The 20,567-nt window shown below is 42.3% G+C and overlaps 1 protein-coding gene across 1 annotated transcript in view; it reads right to left on the reverse strand.

Annotated features, from left to right (window-relative positions):
- The window catches only part of ZCCHC17 (zinc finger CCHC-type containing 17), a 64,423-nt gene that overhangs the window by 5,438 nt on the left and 38,418 nt on the right, over positions 1-20,567 (reverse strand). The window contains exons 6-7 of the mRNA XM_035019253.1: positions 12,918-13,018; positions 11,041-11,186 (exon numbers count right to left, since the gene is read on the reverse strand). Coding sequence (XP_034875144.1) covers positions 11,041-11,186; positions 12,918-13,018 — 247 coding nt within the window. The remainder of the gene's footprint in view (positions 1-11,040; positions 11,187-12,917; positions 13,019-20,567) is intronic.

Below are 20,567 nucleotides of genomic sequence, written 5' to 3' on the forward strand. Positions count from 1 at the left end.
CATAACATAGCACTGATTCAGAAAGATCCATGATGGCAGATGATAAATGAAAGAAAGAAGCCAGCAAAATAGAGACCACAGATTCATGGAAAGATTACCCAGGGCTTCACTACAAAAACCTCTATTCCTATTTTGCCAACCACTTCATATCCAATTTCCATTTCCAACACATAGTTTCCTCTTGTTTTAATTATGCCCAACATAATTGTTTGACTTACAATTTTCAGACATCTGGACAAAAACTGTCATGGTACTGAGTGGGTATATAGGACCAAACCAATGCATATTTGGTATCTGGACAATACGTGCATTCACTACATGTATGTTCGATAAAAAGAGATAGGGGCCTCAGGGCTATGAGGATCCCATGCTCCTTCCCCTGTTCCCTTCATTATTACCTTCCCACAGCAACAGGAGTCAGTCTCTGTTACTCTCCCAACTGAGGGCAGGTCTCACTGAGTGAAGGAACCTAAGGAGCTACAGAGAGCAGAACTTCTGGCTGCTGTCTATTCAAAGGTAGCTGGCGCATGCCTATTATGTGCCAGGCATTATGTGGAACAGGTGACATCCTTTCTTTATCTTGGGTCATTTCCTGGTTTCCCAACATGCATTAGCACCTTCTCCTTTACATTAGACATTCTCTTCACCAGACTGCAAAAAAAAGTAGGACAATGAAACAGTCTAATAAAAAGCAGAGATGAGAACCCAATAGCCCATTTCTGACTTTCTGGTTCCAGTTCTGAGAGCCCAACCACACTTCATTTCCTGTTGCTGGATTTCTATGTGATCCAATAACCCCCTTGGAGCTGGTGTCTGTCCTTTGCCCCCAGAAATACCTTGGTGCTCATCTTTCTCCTTATGTTATTAGTTGCATGAGTGGAGGTGTTGTGTATAACCTTTAATTCATGTGACTTACCTATCACATAGGCCTTACACACACTAGGCATTCCTGCTACCCACTAATTTATTTGGCAACATGGACTGCTGAAGGCATTTCCCTTCAGATGAACCTACTCAGTTCCACATGTGGTTCCCAGAGCCAACTAGTGCTGGAACAGGTATCTGAATCTGCCACTCTCACATACCCCAAAACATCCATTTCCAGAAGTTTCCACGGGTAAGAAAACTCAATCTCCTATTGGAATCAAAGATTTAGAAGGTAGGCGGCACCTGTTTGGCTCAGTCGGAGGAGCATGCAACTTTTGATCTCAGAGTCATGAGTTTGAGTTTGAGCCCGACATTGGTCTTAGAGATTACTTAAGGAAATAAAAAGGGAAAAAAAAAATTTAGAGGGTAAAAGGAAACAGATAGGAGGCCTAGAATCTTGATTTATGGTTGTGAACAGAAATGGATCCATTGAAAAAAAAAAAAAGAAATAGATCAACAGATAACATCAAATGGTCACTAAGGGTAGCTGGCAACAGAGCAAAACTGACCTTAGGAGTCCTGATAAGTCAAGCACCTAACAATGCACAATAGACATGTATGAAGTACTCAATACATATTTGTTGAGTAAATAATTGGAGCACTGTGAATTAATGGTTGAAGTGCAGTATATAAAAAAACACACAGGGTTAGCAATCTGAAGGCATGGGTTCTGATTTTAACTCTATCTCTGGTAGTTGTGTGGTAGCTCCAGGTGAGATAATTTCTCTTCCTCTCCATTTTCCTAATATGTAAAATGGAACAATCAACACCTACTCTGGTTACTTCATAGAAGTGTAGAAGGATAAAACAAAATAAAAAACATGAAGATATTTTATAAACCATCAGCATTAAACAAATACAAGGCATCAAAGATCATGAAGGGATTAACAATGAGGTGAAAAGACAATGATGCTAGATGAGATCTTGGTAGAAACGAGGGGCGGAGGGGAGATCCAGGGGGAAGTTTTAAACGTTTCAACTCCCTAGAGCACTTTTTAATCAAAGACAACTCATGAGTTAGAAGTTCAAATACACAAAGGTACTTTAGAAAATAATAAGGTCTGATGATTATTACTGCCATGGTTCATCAGACCATTCCTCTACTAAGTGAAGAGCGATGGGGGTAGGATAACAGGTTGACTAAGCAGCTAATAAAGAGCCTCATACCTAGCAGATCCTTAATAATTATTTTGGTGAAATGAAATACATACTTCTTTTTTTTTTTAAGATTTTATTTATTTTTTGACAGAGAGAGAGACAGTGAGTGAGGGAACACAAGCAGGGGGAGTGGGAGAAGCAGGCCCCCCGCAGAGCAGGGAGCCTGATGAGGGGCTCCATCCCAAGACCCCGGGATCATGACCTGAGCTGAAGGCAGATGCTTAACGACTGAGCCACCCAGGCACCCCTGAAATACATATTTCAAAGCAGCTTTAGAAACAAAGCAATAACTAATTGCACCATATGTATTAAGCAGAGCAAACCAACTTAACCAAAGACCCACAGAAGTGAAATATCGACAGAACTGCTTTAGGAATCTGACAAATATCGTTTACTCACTAAAAAGTTAAGAGAAAGAACAATCCTTGGAACATACAAATAGAATAGCTGTTAAATATCTAGCTCTATTAAAAAGTCAAATTACCTGTTTGCAGACATGATCTTAAATGCAGAAAATCCTAAAGACTCCATAAAACAACTGTTAGAACCGCTAAGTGATTTCAGCAAAGTTGTAGGATACAAAATCAACACCCCCAAATCAGTTGCATTCCTATACACTAACAATGAGCAATCCAAAAAGGAAATAAAGAGAACGATTCCACTGACAAAAGCATCAAAAAGAATAAACTTTTTTTTTTTTTTAAGATTTTATTTATTTGACAGAGAGAGACACAGCGAGAGAGGGAACACAAGCAGGGGGAGTGGGAGAAGGAGAAGCAGGCTTCCCGCAGAGCAGGGAGCCCAATGCGGGGCTCGATCCCACGACCCTGGGACCATGACCTGAGCCGAAGGCAGATGCTTAACGACAGAGCCACCCAGGTGCCCCCCAAAAAGAATAAACTTAACCAAGGAGGCAAAAAGACTTGTACACTGAACACTGCAAAACGCTGCTGGAAGAAATTAAGAATAACACAAATAAATGGAAAAATACCCATGTTCGTGGATTGGAAGACTTAATATGGTTTAGATGCCAATACCACACAAAGCAATCTACAGATCCGATGCAACCCTATCAAAATCCCAGTAACATTTTTTGTAAAAACAAAATAATCCATCCTAAAATTCATCTGGAATCTCAAGGGGCCACAAATAGTCAAAATAATCTTGAAAAAGAAGAACAAAGTTAGGGGACTGACCTTTCCTGATTCCAAAACTTACTACAAAGTTAGAGTAATCAAAATAGTGGGGCACGAGCATAAAGACAGATGTACAGACCAATGGAAAAGAGTAGACAGCCAGAACTAAAACCTCACAAATATGGTTAAATGATTTTCAACAATGATGCCAAGACCAGTCAGTAGGGAAAGGACAGTTCTTTTGAAAATCTGGTGCTAGGAAAGCTGAAGATCCACATGCAAAAAAAAAAATGAAGTTGGAGCCACACCATATACCAAAAAACCCCTCAAAATGGATAAAAGACTTAAGTGTACAAGTTAAAACTATAAAACTCTTAGAAGAAAACAGAGGGGGAAAGCTTCATGACACTGGATTTGACAATGGTTTCTTGAGTATGACACCAAAAACATGGGAAACAAAAGGAAAAAACAGATAAGTTGGACTTCAACAAGATTAAAATTTTTGTGCATCAAAACACACGATCACAAGAATGTACTTAACACTACCATGAAAAGTCACTTAAAAGTGGCTAACATGGTAAGTTTTAGGTGTGTTTTTTAAAAATGTAAATCTGGAATAAAAACAGGACAGTATCAACAGAGTAAGGCAATTCACAAAATGGAAGAAAATATTTGCAAGAAGTCGCATATCTTTTTTTTTTTTTAAAGATTTTATTTATTTATTTGACAGAGAGAGACACAGCGAGAGAGGGAACACAAGCAGGGGGAGGGGGAGAAGGAGAAGCAGGCTTCCCGCAGAGCAGGGAGCCCGATGCGGGGCTCGATCCCAGGACCCCGGGATCATGACCTGAGTGGAAGGTAGACGCTTAACGACTGAGCCACCCAGGCGCCCCTGAATCTTTTTTTAAAAAAATAGGTTTTATTTATTTATTTGACACAGAGAGAAACACAGCAAGAGAAGGAACACAAGCAGGGGGAGTGGGGAGTAAGAGGGGGAGAAGCAGGCTTCCCGCAGAGCAGGGGGAGCCTGATGTGGGACTCGATCCCAGGACCCCGGGATCATGACCTGAGCCGAAGGCAGACGCTTAACGACTGAGCCACCCAGGCGCCCAAGAAGTCACATATCTAATCAGGGATTGAGATCTAGAATATATAACAAACTCCTTGAACCTAGTGTCTACTTACACCCCACCTCTGACCACAAAACCTCTGTTCTTAAGCATCAGCTACTTGTAGCTGACATGCACTGGGCTGTGCTGTATGCCACCGCAGTGCTCAGAGTTTTATTTGCATCACTTCATCCTAACAACCTTACGAAGTAGATGCTTATTATTTCCATTTTACCAATAGGGACACAGATTCAGAGAAGTTAGTAATTAGACTAAGTTCCACAGGGAGGAGGTGGCTGAGCTGAGAGAACCCAGGCAATGTTTCTGACAGCCCAGGTTCGGAAGTACCACTCTCTACTGTCTCCCCAAATCCTTCCACATCCACCTGACATAATACTACAGAGCACTGCAAATAAGAACTACACGACTGTATGGCAAACATGGAAAGATGCTCATGACAAAGTAAAAAAAGCAGAAAACAAAACAGTACATACATTTTTATTGTATCTAGGTAAAACGTGCATCTGAAAACAGCTGGTAGAAAAAACGTGCCCCAACAGTACAGATCCTGGTAAAATAGTGAGGTTATGGGCTGCCTCTCTTTTGTTGTACATTTCAATAATGAGGTTATAAATAGTGGAAACTTCCCTTTTCCCTCTTTAAATCAGTCCTCAGACCTCTGTGAAGAAGGCTCTAGAAACACTAGCATGAAAAATAAAGGTATGTTCAAGCCCTGTGTTCAAAAATAAGCAATCCTCTGGGGTTGCCTCTGTGTGGGAGCTGGGCTAAATCCGGCAATGCTGAAGGTTTGCAAAGGCCTCTGGAAGGCAGTGCCTGAAGTAAATAGGGGCTTTTATAAATTTTTATTTCTTTGGTTCACAGGAGAATAGTACCAAACTAAAATAAGATCCCCACTGCTCTAAATCAGTGTTTTCCAAGTGCCATTCCTATAATATTGCCACAATTTTCACTCCATGTGTTTACAAACTAATTTTTTACTTAAAATTTTTCTTTTTAAAAAAAAAAAAAGATTTATGGGGGCACCTGGGTGGCTCAGTTGGTTAAACTACTGCCTTTGGCTCAGGTCATGATCCCAGGGTCCTGGGATCAAGCCCCGCATCGGGCTCCCTGCTCAGTGGGAAACCTGCTTCTCCCTCTCCCACTCCCTCTGCTTGTGTTCCTGCTCTCGCTGTCTCTCTCTCTCTCTCTGTCAATTAAATAAATAAATAAAATCTTAAAAAAAAAAGATTTATGTATTTATTTTGAGAGAGAAAGACCACACACAGTGGGGGGGAGGGGGAGAGGGAGAGCGAGAATCTCAAGCAGACTCTCCACTGAGTGAGGAGCCCGACACAGGGCTCAATCCCACAACCGAGATCATGACCTGAGCCGAAATCAAGAGTCGGACGCTTAACTGACTGAGCCACCCAGGCGCCCCTTAAAATTTTTCTTAAAATTTGGTTTCTTTTTACTTTAAGAAGTTTTATTTTGGGGCGCCTGGGTGGCTCAGTCGTTAAGCGTCTGCCTTCGGCTCAGGTCATGGTCCCAGGGTCCTGGGATCGAGCCCCGCATCAGGCTCCCTGCTCCGTGGGAAGCCTGCTTCTCCCTTTCCCACTCCCCCTGCTTGTGTTCCCTCTCTCGCTGTGTCTCTCTCTGTCAAATAAATAAAATCTTTAAAAAAAAGAAGTTTTACTTTCAAAAAACAACAAAAAAGTTTTACTTAAAAGGGAAACTTTATAACAACCAGAAATAGAAAGCCTGAATCCCATGCTTTAAGTAGAAGGTAACTATAAAAATAAATATATAAAAAAACCCAAAACAATGCTTTGGCTATATATAATTTACTGCCTGCTAAAAGCAGTAGCTGGTGGGGTTGGACAGTTTGTTCTCACAGGAGGTAGTTTGGATTTTATTTTAAGTACAGTGGAAAATCACTGAAGGATTTTAAATAGGAAAACATGTGGTCTGATTGGATATCTTAACAACCCTCTCTTGGAAATTTTTTTTAAAAATTAGAAAAGACCTAGAAGAACTGAACAACATCATTATCTACTTTTACCTAAATGACAATTAGCAAACACTACACCCTAATGGAACCCTGTGTGCTACTGGTAGGAATGTGAAATGACGTAGTCACTGTGAAAGGCAGTACAGTAGTTCCTCAAAAAAAAAAATCATAACAGAATTACCACATAATCCTGCAACTCCAATTCTGGGTATATACCCAAAGGAACTGAAAGCAGGTCTTGAAGAAATATCTGTACTATGTTCATAGCGGCATTATTCACAATAGCCAAAAGGTGGAAGCAACCCAAGGGCCAACAACAAATGAATGGATAAGCAAAATGTAGTGTGTACACGTTACGAAATATTATTCAGTCTTAAAAGGGAAGGAAAATGACTATATGCTATAACATGGATGATCCCTCAGGATAGTTTACTAAGTCAAATAAGCCAGTCATAAAAAGACAAATACTGGGGCGCCTGGGTGGCTCAGGTGGTTAAGCGTCTGCCTTCGGCTCAGGTCATGGTCCCAGGGTCTTGGGATCGAGTCCCACATCGGGCTCCGTGCTGAGCAGGGAGCCAGCTTCTCCCTCTGCCTGCTACTCCCCCTGCTGTGCTTTCTCTCTCTCTCTGACAAATTTTTTTTTTTTTTTTAAAGAAGACAAATGGGCGCCTGGGTGGCTCAGTTGGTTAAGTGACTGCCTTCAGCTCAGGTCATGATCCTGGAGTCCCTGGATCAAGTCCCGCATCAGGCTCCCTGCTCGGCGGGGAGTCTGCTTCTCCCTCTGACCCTCCCCCCCTCATGTACTTGCTCTCTCTCATTCTCTCTCTCTCAAATAAATAAAATCTTTAAAAAAAAGAAGACAAACACTGTGTTATTCCACTTATAGGAGATACCTAGGTAGTCTGAATCATAGAGACAGAAAGTCATGTGGAACTGTCTAAAATTGCTGGATGTAAGAGACTCCATTTTGAAACTCTATTTTCCTTTCCAAACTGATGGGCTCTTGAACTGGGACAGAAGCAGCAATTGTTGTACAAGCAGCTGCTTGTAACATTCCAACAGAGCAACTGGTATTTGGATCATATGAGGACAGTGAAGGTAATTATTACATACCAGCAACAGTTTCACTTGATAGCAATGATAAAATAATCAAGAAGATAGGCATCAGAAGTGGCTCAGCTAGTCAGCACCAAACTAGCTGGGTCTGTTCTGTTCTTCTTCATCTAAATCATGTAATTACCCCTTTCCTTCTCTCTCAGAAAAACGCTTGGCGGGTGCCCGGGTGGCTCAGTTGGTTAAGCGACTGCCTTCAGCTCAGGTCATGATCCTGGAGTCCCGGGATCGAGTCCCACATCGGGCTCCCTACTCAGCAGGGAGTCTGCCCCTCTCTCTGACCCTCCCCCCCTCATGCTCTCTATCTCATTCTCTCTCTCAAATAAATAAATAAAATCTTAAAAAAAAAAAACGCTTGGCTTTCCCTAAATGAGTGAGAAAAATCTGTGATCCCCAATTGCAATTCTGAGACCCCAAATAAAGGCCTTTGTTCTTTTTCAGTTTCACCTTCTTTTCTCAGTTGATGGTAGAATGGTGGTTCCCAGGTGCCAGGGAGGGAAAATGAGGAGTTAGTGTTTAATGGGGACAGAGTCTGTTTTGCAAAATGAAGAGTTCTGGAGATGGATGGTGGTGATGATTGCACAACAATCTGAATTTACTTAATGCCAAAGAACTGCACACTTAAAAATGGTTAAGGGGAGCCTGGGGGGTACAGTCAGTTAAGCACCAACTCTTGGTTTCAGTTTGGGTTGTGATCTCAGAGTTGTGAGATTAAGCCCCACGTGGGGCTCTGTGCTCAGCGAGGAGTCTACTTGGGATTCTCTCTCCCTCTGCCCCTCCTACTCATGCTCTCTCTTTAAAATAAATAAATCTTTTTTTAAAAAGGTTAAGATGGTGGGTGCCTGGGTAGTTCAGTTGGTTAAGCATCGACTCTTGATTTCGGCTCAGGTCATGATCGCAGGGTGGTGAGATCGAGCCCCTGTATCCAGCTCCTCGCTCAGCAGGGAGTCCTGCTTCAGATTTACTGCCTCTGCCCCTCCCACACATGCACACATGTGCATCTGCTCTCTTTCTCTCTCAAATAAAATAAAATCTTTAAAAAAAGAATGCTTAAGATGATGGGCACCTGGTTGGCTCAGTTGGAAGAGCACATGACTCTTGATCTTGGGGCCATGAGTTTGAGCCCCACGTTGGGTGTAGAGATTATTTAAATAAATAAAACTTAAAAAATTTTTAAGTGGTTAAGATGGTAAAATTTAATTATGGATATTTTACCACAATTTAAAGAAAACAACAGTAACACCAAACCCAAAGCCTATAGATTTTTGCTTGAGCAACTCAGTGAATGGTGATCTATTCACTGAGATAGGGCAAAATGTGGAAGGAGCAGCTTTGGATAGAAAAATTAAAGAGTTTTGGGGTGTGTTAAGCTTGATGCAAACTTGACAATTAGATGAAGATGTCAAGTAGGCAGCTGGATTTCTAAATTTGAAGTGCCAAAGAAAAAGTCAGGGATAGAATTACAGATTTGGATAAAAATAAGGATAAATACTTAATCTGGGGATTATTAACATGTAAGTAGCATTCAAAACCATAGGACAGAAAAAAAAATAAAAATAATAAAAATAAAAAAACAAAACCATAGGACAGGATGAGATTACCTAGAGAGGAGGTAGTTAGAGAAGAGAAGGGAGTAACAAGACAGCCTTGGGGCAGCCCAACATTCAGAGTTAAAGTAGAGGGCACAAAAAATCATAATAATGAAGAGAATCAAGCAGTGAGATAAAGGAGATGCTTTAAAAAAAAAAAATCATGGGGCGCCTGGGTGGCTCAGTCGGTTAAGCGTCTGCCTTCAGCTCAGATCATGATCCCAGGGTCCTGGGATCGAGCCCCACATCAGGCTCCCTGCTCAGGGGGGAGCCTGCTTCTCCCTCTGCCCCTCCCCCTGCTTGTGCTCTCTCTCTCTCAAATAAATAAATAAAATTAAAAAAAAAAAAATCAGATGCCTAGATCCAACTCCTGGGAACTTGGAACTAAGAGGTGAAAGGCAAATAAAATGTCCCAGGTCTAGTTCAATAGTCTGTGAGTCAGAGACAGGAGGGAGTGCAATACACAGTAGAAGGAGTGGGAAGAAGGAGAAAAAAAGAATACTTAGAAGGTACCACTAACAAGACTCAGTGACTGACTAGATGTGGGATGGAAAGGAGAGGAAAATAAATGACATGCTGGTTTCCTTCTGGCAGGTTATTATTGTCATTAAAACAAGTAATACAAGATAGAAGGTTAGAAACAAGGGCTTTGGTGTTGTTTTAATAGTGGGGTGTGTGTGTGTGTGTAAGTGTGTGTGTGTGTGTGCGCGTGTAGGGAGGAGGGCTGAAGAAGACAGAATGGTAGTTATGACAGCCAACATTAATTAAGCACTTACTTGTCAGTGTTTTCTATCTATCTTGGGGACCTGGGCATGCCCTCACAAGAAACACTGTTATCAAAGACCACAACAATCCTACTTTGAAAATTAAGGAGGGCCCAAAGTTACACAGGTGGTCTACAGCACAGAGGGCCTCAAACCTGGGTCTGATGGACTCTGAGCCAAAGTTTGAGGTACCTGTGGCATACTAGTTAGGGATGTGGGAGTCATCAAGGCAGTTAAAGTCTCAGGAGTGATGTGATCACCCAGGGAGAGAATATACAGATCAATAAATTATTATTCACAATCTTAGCTAATTCTTATAATGGTACAATGGGCCTTTTCCTCCCCTATAAAATGAAGGAATGCTTAATTTGTAGGGAATGCCCACTGAGGGCAAGGACCTGATCACAGTTTTTGTATTCCTAGGGTTGCGCTACCTGGAATGAAAAGACCACTCAACAAAAGACTGCTGAAGCTTTTAAAAAACAAAATGAAACAAAAACCCAGTAACTGGACACAATTAGAAAAATACTACGCAATATGAGAATAACTATTTCCTGACCAAACTACAGCATAGTTTTCTTCCATTCCCTCTCTGGGTGGCATGCAACAAACGCCCTGTCTTTTTCTGCACCACAATATGTCTGTTTTGTGAACTGTTCTGCTGTAAGCAGTGCATAGGAGACCAAACTCTGCGAGACAGGCACTCTTATCCACCACTGGGCACAGATAAGTACTTTCTGGAAAGACAATTTGATAAAATGTATCAAGAGCCTCAAAGCCCTAACTCAGTAACCTCATTTAGGGATTTATCCAAAGAAAACAGTAAGAGTTGTGGCCAAAGATTTAGTTTGGAAGTAATAAAAATATCCAACAATAGAAAAATCATTAAATAAACAACATACAGCCATAGGGTAGAATACTTACGTTGCTCTTAAATCAAGTTTTGGAACACTTAAAAACACTAGAAAATTTTGATAAGTATAATGAAAAAAATAAAATATAAACTAGACCTAGTACAACCATAATTTTGTGTTTAAATGTAGATGTAGCTATCTATTATCATTACCTAGCAAAAAGATTGGAATGACCAAAAATATTGTAAGTCTCTTTGGATGGAAAGATTACAGGAGATCCTAATATTCTTTATGTTTTTCAGGATTTCTAAAATTTCTGCAAAAAGTACATTTTTATTTTAAAACTAAAAAAAAAATATGATAAAAGCAAGATAGCACTCACCTTCTTTCTTTTTCTAGAAGAATTCCTCGTGGGGTCAGGCTTCTCAAACTCTGCTGACTTTGCCTCTTCCTTCTCCTCTTCCTCATCAGGTATCAGAGAATATTTGGTCCCTCCTGGTTGCATAAAACAATCCTTTGCAAAGTGGCCTGCAGAAGAGAGGTAGAAAAGGTAGGGAGGGGAGAAGCAGCCTCTCCTCTTGGCAGGTGGATCTTCCCCAGAGGCTCTGAAAGGGGCTAGCTGGTTGAGAAGTATTACTGAGTTCATTCAGAGCAGCTGCTGGATTCTGAGCAGATTTTCTGTCACCTCAAGATGGCATTGCCCACTCAACCAGAGCCAGACCAGCAGCTGGTCCTAGAGCTGTGGGAAACACTGGCACTGCTCTGGAAATGGCAGAGGAAGCAGGCTTGTGCTGCCTTCTATTAGCAATGGGGCTTAGTAATTTTTAAAGATCTGTTTGGAACTTATTCCTGACACTGAAAGGCTGCTCCAGAGAGCAGAATGCTTAGCAGAGGGAGCCGAGTGGCAGGCCAAGCCCTACAGGAAGATAGCTCTTAGGAAGCTGGCCGGAAGGTGGCATTCACATCCAAGCTAACACACTGAGAGACAGGCAGTCCACCTAGGGGGACTCAACACGCAGACTGTCAGGTCTGGCAAGGGCGTTAGAGCTCATCAAATCCAACACTGCATGTGTAGATATAAAGGCTCAGAGTAGAGAAGCAGCTCAAGGTCACAAAGAGAGCAGCAGAGTGAACACTTACTCCAGCTCTCATGCCTCCCTGCTCTGTGCTCTTCCTGTTGCACCAAAATCAACCACCTTGGGCCTCACCTTTGCTGATTAGGTCAAATTCCATCTCTCATTATTCTTCTCTGCCTCATGTAACACCTGGTGGACGTAAGCTGAAGGTAAGAGGACCCCACCCTCCCTGAACCTTTAGTGCTACCAAGGGGCTGTTTAACAGCTACTACAGAGCTGGTTTTGTCCAAGCTTATGTAGACCCTATTTCAGGGGCACAGACGGTCCCATGAGATCATCAAAAAGCTATGTGTAAATTGCTTTACAACTCTGAATCCAGAAGCTAGATGGTGTCTGGAAGGGGAATACAGCATAGTTTTCCAAATATCTGGAATGTTCCCACGATTCCTGTGAGGAGGTAGTCCTTCCATTTTTTTTCCCCTTCCTCACTCTACATTAATGGTAAGTAGAGGCTTAACCCCCACAACATCAATCAGGGCACAAATCTGCTACCAACTGTTGTAGAAAAATCAAGCGAGCAGGGTAAATGGGAGGCAAGGGAGAAGGGGTGACAAATTGAGGTCACTCTGAAAATGAGACACTAGCAATCCCTCTCAATGATAGCTCCAACAAGGGAAGTCAGGCTGAGAGTGCTCTTAACACCTGAGTAGGACCAGAAGAAACTTGAGCAAGCGGCTAGCCTGTGTTCTTTATTACTAAAAGGACACCGTATTCAGAGGTCTGAAGTTAGACAAAGAAGAGCAAGAAAGGGTTTGACTTGGATCCTTGAGGAATATATTTCCAAGTCACTTCATTTTTGCAGAATAGTAATGGTCCTTGGAAATAAAAATTTACAGTGCTAACCATAATCCAACACTCTCACCTCTCCTGGTGCAGTACATGGGGATCCTGCCCACACAGGGCATCAACCACGAAGGGGGTGGGATGACAGTAGAGTATTCGGAAGCGCCAGCATTCAGAAGAGGACACAGAAAGGGCATGAACTCTGATAAGAGTCTAGGAGTAACAGCATGAGCAGATGAGGCCATCACTGACTAAAAAGCTGGGTGAGCCACACCCAAACCAGGTGGCTTCCCCCACCTAGTAAGGGTCCATCACAAGCCTGGCAGAGGCTTCACCTTACCTTTACATCCACACTTCTTGCAGGTGGTGTTCAGGACAGCCTCGAGGGTGATCTTCTGCCCAGTGTAATCCTGGAAGGACCGCCGCCGCCTCTCTTCTTGCCTGTAACGAAAAGGATACTGACTGTTGGCCCTCCTAAGAGATGTGGCCAGAGATACTAGAAGGTAATGCAGTATGCTGGGTTTTTGTTCTGTCTTTGGCAGGTAGAAGGGAGAAAGAAGGAAAAGCGTTTTGCATGGGGAGACAAGCAGTGAAAGCAGCAACATGAAACAGATATTTTTTCATTCAGGACAGGCTCTGAATTAATAATTATGAATGAGATGACTTCAGCTCACCAATGCACAGAGGATGAAGATATAATTACTCAACCTCGCTAAGCCCCTGTAACCCTGACGAGGTCACCCACAGGTTTAAAAGACCTTCAAAGACTTCCTAGAACATAAAGTTCAAATTCCTTACTTTGGTACTCGAGGCCTTCCACGGTCTGTCTCTAACCTGTTTCTCCAGCCCCAACTTTACTTGCATGAGATGTGCTAGCCAAACAGGACTAGTTGACCTTCTCCAGGTGGTTCACTGCCCTTGCTCATACAGTTCCCTCTCTCTGAAATGCTGCTTTCCCTCTCTCCTCCCACCTCACCACCTCCAAACATTTCAAGGCTCAGCTCAGTCACCACCTCTCCTTCTATCAAGTCTTCTCCTGAGTCACTCAGCCAGAATTCATCTCTTTGTTCACATTCCTGGAGCATTTCTTAAAAATTCTAAACTTATTACTAAAGTATAATATAGGTACAGAAAAGTGTTCATAAGCATACAACTTAAATGGTTTTCACAATTTGAACATACCCAGGAAACCATCACTCCGATAAGGAAACAGAACATTGCCAACACCTCCGAGGCCCCTCTAGTCACCAGGTCTCTCCCAAGGGTAACTGCTATGCTGATTTCTAACAGCATAGATTAGTTGTATTGGTTTTTGTAAATTATGTAAATGGAATCATACAGTATGGACCTTTCTGTGTCTGGCTCCTTTCACTTATTTGTGAGATCCATCCATACTGCTGTGTGCAGTTGTGGATCACTGATTCTCATTGCCATAAGGTATTTTGCTGTTGATGGGTATCTGAGTAGTTTCTACTATGACCAGTGCTTTTTCTGTGAACTTTCTAGCACGTCTTTTGGTGACGGATACATATATGCATTTCTGTTGGGAAATGCCTTGTGCCAGGTAGGAGTGGAACAGTGTACTGGGTTGTAACCATCAGCTACAGCAGACACTGCCAGCCAGTTTTCTGTAGTGTTTACCAATTACACTCCTGCCAGCAGCAGAGCCTAAGCACCCCAGTTGTCATGGCTCTTTCTCTAACCTTTACTGTAACACACGGTACCTGCACGGAGTAGGGACACAGAAATGTTTGATCGAAGAGTATCACCCTCAATTACTCTTTTTTTCAAACTCCAACTGTAGTCTATACACATTGCAGTCCTAACACATATCACACTTTATTGCCTGATCCACTGTTTCTTCTCTAGATCGTGAGCCCTTTTTACACTATCTTACTTGTGTTTGTTTCCCCACACCTTAGCCCAAAGCTTGGCAAGCAACAGCATCAATAAATATTTGTTGAGGGATGCCTGGGGGGCTCAGTCAGTTAAGCGTCTGCCTTTGGCTCAGGTCATGATCAAAGAGTCCTGGAATCAAGTCCCACATCGGGCTCCCTGCTCAGTGGGGAGCCTGCTTCTTCCTCTGCCTGCCGTGCCCCCGCTTGTGCTCTCTGTCAAATAAATAAAATCTTTTAAAAATTAACTAATTAGTTAGTTAGGATAAATAAATAAATGTTTGTTGAAATTTCTATGCTCTTGGGGCTTCTGGGTGGCTCAGTCGGTTGAGCGTCCAACTCTTGGTTTTGGCTCAGATCATGATCTCGGGGCCATGGGATCGAGCCCTGCACTGGGCTCTGCACTCAGCAGGGATTCTGCTTGATACTCTCTCTCCCTCTGACCCTTCCACTCACTCTCTCTTTCTCTCTCTCAAATAAATAAATCTTTAAAAAAAAAAAATTCTGTGCTCTTGACCCCAAATATTTTTTCTTTACCTGAACCTCTTTAACTTTGAACTCTGACTTCACCTAAGCTTTTCCAACTATTCACCAAGTCTCTATAGAGTCCAGCAAAAACAGAACTATTTTGCCAAAAAAGCCACAGTACCCAGAGAAATGCAGGATGACATCAAAGCAGAACAGAACTACCCACCTCACATATTTTAGCCACCAGTTTCATGGGATACACTGGTTTAAGGGAGTAAACAGAAAAGACCAAGATACTCCATATTCTGTCCTGGTCCCTCTTCAGTTCAGCTCACACACTGTATCTTCTCTAAAACGTTCCCTGCCACCAGAGGCAGAGTTAATTACTCTTTTGTGTTCCCACAGCATTTTACTCTCTCGTCATTTTGTTAGATTTGTTTACATTTTGGCTCACCCTCTGTACCATGAACAGGCCTTCAAAGATAAGGACTATGTCTGGGGTGCCTGGGTGGCTCAGTCGGTTAAGCATTTGACTCTTGATTTTGGCTCAGGTCATGATCCCAGGGTCTTGGGATCAAGCCCCATATCGGGCTCCAAGCTCAGTACAGAGTCTGCTTGAGATTCTCTCTCCCTCTCCCTCTGCCCCTTCCCCTGCTCATGCGCTCTCTCTCAAATACATAAATATATCTTTAAAAAAAAAGATAAAGTCTATGTCTTATTTTTTTTCTGTATCTGAGCAGTACATAAGCCATCTAGCATACCAATGTCCAACAGAATGCAATGATGGACAAGTTCTATAAATTTATGTCTGTACTGTTGACTAATATTTAGGTCTGTGGCTACTGAGCACTTAAAATGTGGTTAGTGTAACTGAGGAATTGGATTAAATTTTATTTAATTTTCATTTACATTTATTTATTTATTTATTTATTTTTAAGATTTTATTTATTTGAGAGAGAGAGAATGAGAGACAGAAAGCACGAGAGGGAAGAGGGCAGAGGGAGAAGCAGACCCCCTGCTGAGCAGGGAGCCCGATGCGGGACTCGATCCCGGGACTCCAGGATCATGACCTGAGCCGAAGGCAGTCGCTTAACCAACTGAGCCACCCAGGCGCCCCTCATTTACATTTAAATAACCATATGTAGGGATGTCTGGGTGGCTCAGTCAGTTAGGCGTCTGCCTTTTGGGTCGTGATCCCAGGGTCCTGGAATCTAGCCCCGCGTAAGGCTCCTTGCTTGGTGGGGAGTCTTCTTCTCCCTCTGCCTGCCACTCCCCCTGCTTGTCTCTCTCTCTCGCTCTCTAACAAATAAATGAATAAAATCTTTTTTTTTTTTTGATTTATTTTTCTGACAGAGAGAGACACAGGGAGAGAGGGAACACAAGCAGGGAGAGTGGGAGAAGGAGGCTTCCGCTGAGCAGGGAGGCTGATGTGGGGCTCAATCCCAGGCCCCTAGGACCATGACCTGAGCCAAAGGCAGACGCTCAACGACTGAGCCACCCAGGAGCCCCTGAATAAAAATTTTAAAGAATAGTAATAATGACCATATGTAACCATATGTAACTTAGTGGCTACCTAGTGGGACAGTGCAGACAAGCATATGATTTAAGTTTTGAAAATGTCTGCTCAAATCCCCAGGTTTTGCCCTAGCATAATCTTATTCAAAGGACAGGGGGTCAACTGTCTGGTATGGGTCATGGGAGAGGGTCCTTTAAAAAAATAAAGCCTGAGTAAGAAAAACCAAGGTGGGGGGTGGGTAGAGAAGGAAATGGGAGTTACTTATCAACAGGCATAAAGTTTCAGTTAAACAAGAAGAATTAATTTTAGAGCTCTGCTATACAACATTGTACCTAGTCAATAATACTATATTGTAGACTTAAAAATTTGTTAAGAGGGTAGATCTCATGTTGGGTGTTCTCACCACAATAAAAAAAAAAAAAAGGGTAGAGAAGGGGCACCTGTGTGGCTCAAATCGGTTAAGCGTCTGCCTTCAGCTTGGGTCATGGTCTCAGAGTCCTGGGATCGGGTCCCACATTGGGCTCCCTGCTCAGCAGGGAATCTGCTTCTCTTCTCCCTCTGTGTACTCACTCTCTCTCTCCCTCAAATAAATAAATAAAATCTTTAAAAAATAAATAAAAACCACGGCAGGATCTTGAGGATATAACTTGAGCAAGTCTCAAACTCCATGGCTTTCAGATATCCTTATCTGTGGAGCTGAGTTTCAAGTGGCTATGAGTTACAGCTTAAACAAGCCCTCATTATAATCAATTCCAATATTCTGTGGGTTCTAACATGTGACAAGCCAAATCATAACTCCCACCCAATACTCAGCTCAACAAATGTGTCACTTGCCTGTCTCCCTTTTCTGTGCTCACTGCCATGCTGGTTTAGGTCTCGCTACTTTGCGTCTACATAGTAACAAGTTTTCTCCTCCAATCCATCCAGGGCACATAGTTGAATTAACCTTTCTTTTGTTCAGTTCAACTCTTACTGGCAAGCACCAGTACCAGTGATGAGTAAGTGTGTCAGAAAGGCAGAACTCGGTCCTTCTCAAGGAGCTTACAGTCTAGCAGTGGAGGGAGACATACAGGTGAATAATTATAGTGGTGAACCACAAACACTCTTCTAAAAGACTATGCTATGCTGGCTAAACCTACCTGGAAACCGCCTTTTCCCCTTTCCATTTACAGATTCCCTTTAATACTCTGGGACTGGGGATATGAAATGTAAGACAGATACTGATGGAAAATGAAAGGCAGCTGACAAACTGTGGATGGCTGGAGACAGCACTAAGACACTGAGCATAACAGGGTGAGGTCAGAGAATGGTGTACAAGGAGAGATTAATCTGATCAGGAGTCTCTCCCCCCTCAAGGGCTTTAAAAAAATTTTTTTTAAGTATTTTATTTATGGGCGCCTGGGTGGCTCAGTCGTTAAGCGTCTGCCTTCGGCTCAAGTCATGATCCCAGGGTCCTGGGATCGAGTCCCACATCGGGCTCCCTGCTCGGCGGGAAGCCTGCTTCTCCCTCTCCCAATCCCCCTGCTTGTGTTCCTGCTCTCGCTCTCTCTCTCTCTGTCAAATAAATAAATAAAATCTTTAAAAAAAAATTTATTTATTTATTTGAGAGAGAGATAGCAAGAGGGAGCACAAACAGGGAGGAGGGAAAAGCAGACTCCCCGCTAAGCAAGGAGCCCGCTGTGGGGCTTGATCCCAGAACCGTGGGATCATGACCTGAACTGAAGGCAAATGCTTAACTGACTGAGCCACCCAGGTGCCCCAGGGCTTTTAAAAAATTAATGCTGTTTGACTGATAGTCAAAGTCAAAGCACTCCACAATCTCACTCCAACATACCACCTTTCAAGTCTTACATTCTAGTACTTGACTGTACCCTCCTCTTTCCTAAAACAAGACTCCTAAATGTGCCCTGGGCTTTCCTGCCTAGTGCCTTTCCTTAAATCATTCTTCTGTTGGGAATACCATTCCTTCCCCTGCTGCCTGACAAAATCTTATCCATTCTTCTAGAACTAGCTCAAATGCCACCTCTCTTCTAGCCATCGGGGCCTGAAATCAACTCATCCTCTTCAAGCTAATTCCTAGAACCCTTTCTTTAACCTACTCTTTTAGCATTTATTACATTTGCCTTATATTAAAGTGATCTGCATAATTATCTCATTACACTAGGCAGTAAGGCCCTTAAACAGAAAATTTGGTATTGCCATTGAACCTAATATGAAATATGAACCGAAAAAAATATTTGTTGAATAAATGAGTAAATGAAAGCACAAACTAACAACTGTTACACATCAGGCACTCTGGGAGATAAGAAAGAGCTGTGTCCCCTTGTTCTCCCAGGTCTTATATATTCTTTCAAAAGAAAAGATGTGATAATCACAGAAGAAAAACAAAGAGATCTTTTACAACAATAACTACAAGCAGCTACCATATACTAAGATCCTACTATACACTAGACACTAATCTGGTTCTTTACAAACAAGCCTGTATTTAAATCATTCCATCATTTCTGAGATATAGGCCTCATACCCTCCAACTGATAGTAAGAAGCTGAGGGAGGAGTCAGAGAAGAGGAGTCTGCTCAAGGTCATATACTAGTGTTCAGCAGAACTAGGACTCTTTCTAATTTACATCTAACTCTAAAACCTCTCATCATTCCACTATATCGTGCTTCTTTCCTGGATGCAGCTCTAGAAATAGTTTACAACAAAAGTTACTGTTTTGGCCACTTGGTTATTACTAGAAATAGCCTATACATAGAGACCCATACAGCCCAAAACCAGGGAGCCCTTTCCCTTCTCTACCCTTGTTTTGAGACAGAGAAGAAGCTTTTATTTTACTTGTCTTACATTTTACCCCTACAAGGGTGACTTTGGGAAATTCCACTGCTTTTTAATGAGTCATATGTACATAGCACAGGATTCTTTGGAGCAGAAGCAATTTATTATAATATAATCAGTAAATGCCAGACTTGTATTACTGAGCTCTGAGTTATAAAACATTTCTACTATAACTGAAAGGTGTTTTGTCAATAATCAGACTTACAAACATGTCAATATTTAGAGATGAAACTACAGAAATATGGAAAAACTCTAAGTCACATGCAATAGCTAGAAGCATCATGTGGTAAAAAGGGCCCTAGGTTCAATGTCCTAGTTCAGATCCCTGACCCACTATAATTTGTCATTAACCACAGGGAAATTACTTATCACCAAGCATCAAGATAGAAACTAGGAATATAGGGATGTCTGGCTGGCTCAGTCAGTGAAGCATGCAACTCTTGATCTTGGAGCTGTGGGCTCAAGCCCCACATTGGGTGTGGAGATTGCTTAAAAATAAAATCTTTTTTTTTTTTTTTAAGATTTACTTACTTATTTTAGAGAGAAAGAGAAAGAGTACACACATGGGGAGAGGCAGAGGGAGAGGGGGAGAGGGAGACAAGCAGACACCACCCTGAGTAGGAAGCCCAACATGGGGCTGGATCTCGGGACCCTGAGATCATGACCTGAGCTGAAATCAGAGTCAGATGCTCGACCGACTGAGCCACGCCGGTGCCCAAAAATAAAATCTTTAGGAAAAAAAGGGGTGGGGGGGTGCCTGGGTGGCTCAGTCGATTAAGCATCTGCCTTTGGCTGAGGTCATGATCCTAGGGTCCTGGGATTGAGCCTTGCATTGAGCTCCCTGCTCAGTGGGGAGCCTGCTTCTCCCTCTGCCTGTCACTTCCCCTGCTTGTGCTCTGTCAAAAAAATAAAATCTTTTAAAAAAAGAAAAGAAAGAAAGAAACTAAGAATATAAAGTAAAATGGAGATAATACCCACTTTGGAGGTTATGAGAATCAGACACACAAATGTACATAAACTGCCTTGCATAATGCCTGGCACAAAGTATGTATCCAATATCAATGCCCTCCCTTTTAGGTAAAATTACTTTGTATCCAGAGTGATTTTGCTTAGAACTATAAACATAAGGGTTTCCAAACTTTTCCCCACCAAGATCCCACTCAAACATTTATTTTTTTCTTGTTTTTTAAATTGATCAATAACTGAGGCACCTGAGTGGCTCAGTCGGTTAAGCGTCTGCCTTCGGCTCAGGTCATGACCCCCGCCATCAGGCTCT

Source organism: Mirounga leonina, unplaced genomic scaffold, assembly GCF_011800145.1.
Source record: "Mirounga leonina isolate KUSES-001 unplaced genomic scaffold, KU_Mleo_1.0 Mir_173, whole genome shotgun sequence".
Taxonomy (NCBI): domain Eukaryota; kingdom Metazoa; phylum Chordata; class Mammalia; order Carnivora; family Phocidae; genus Mirounga; species Mirounga leonina.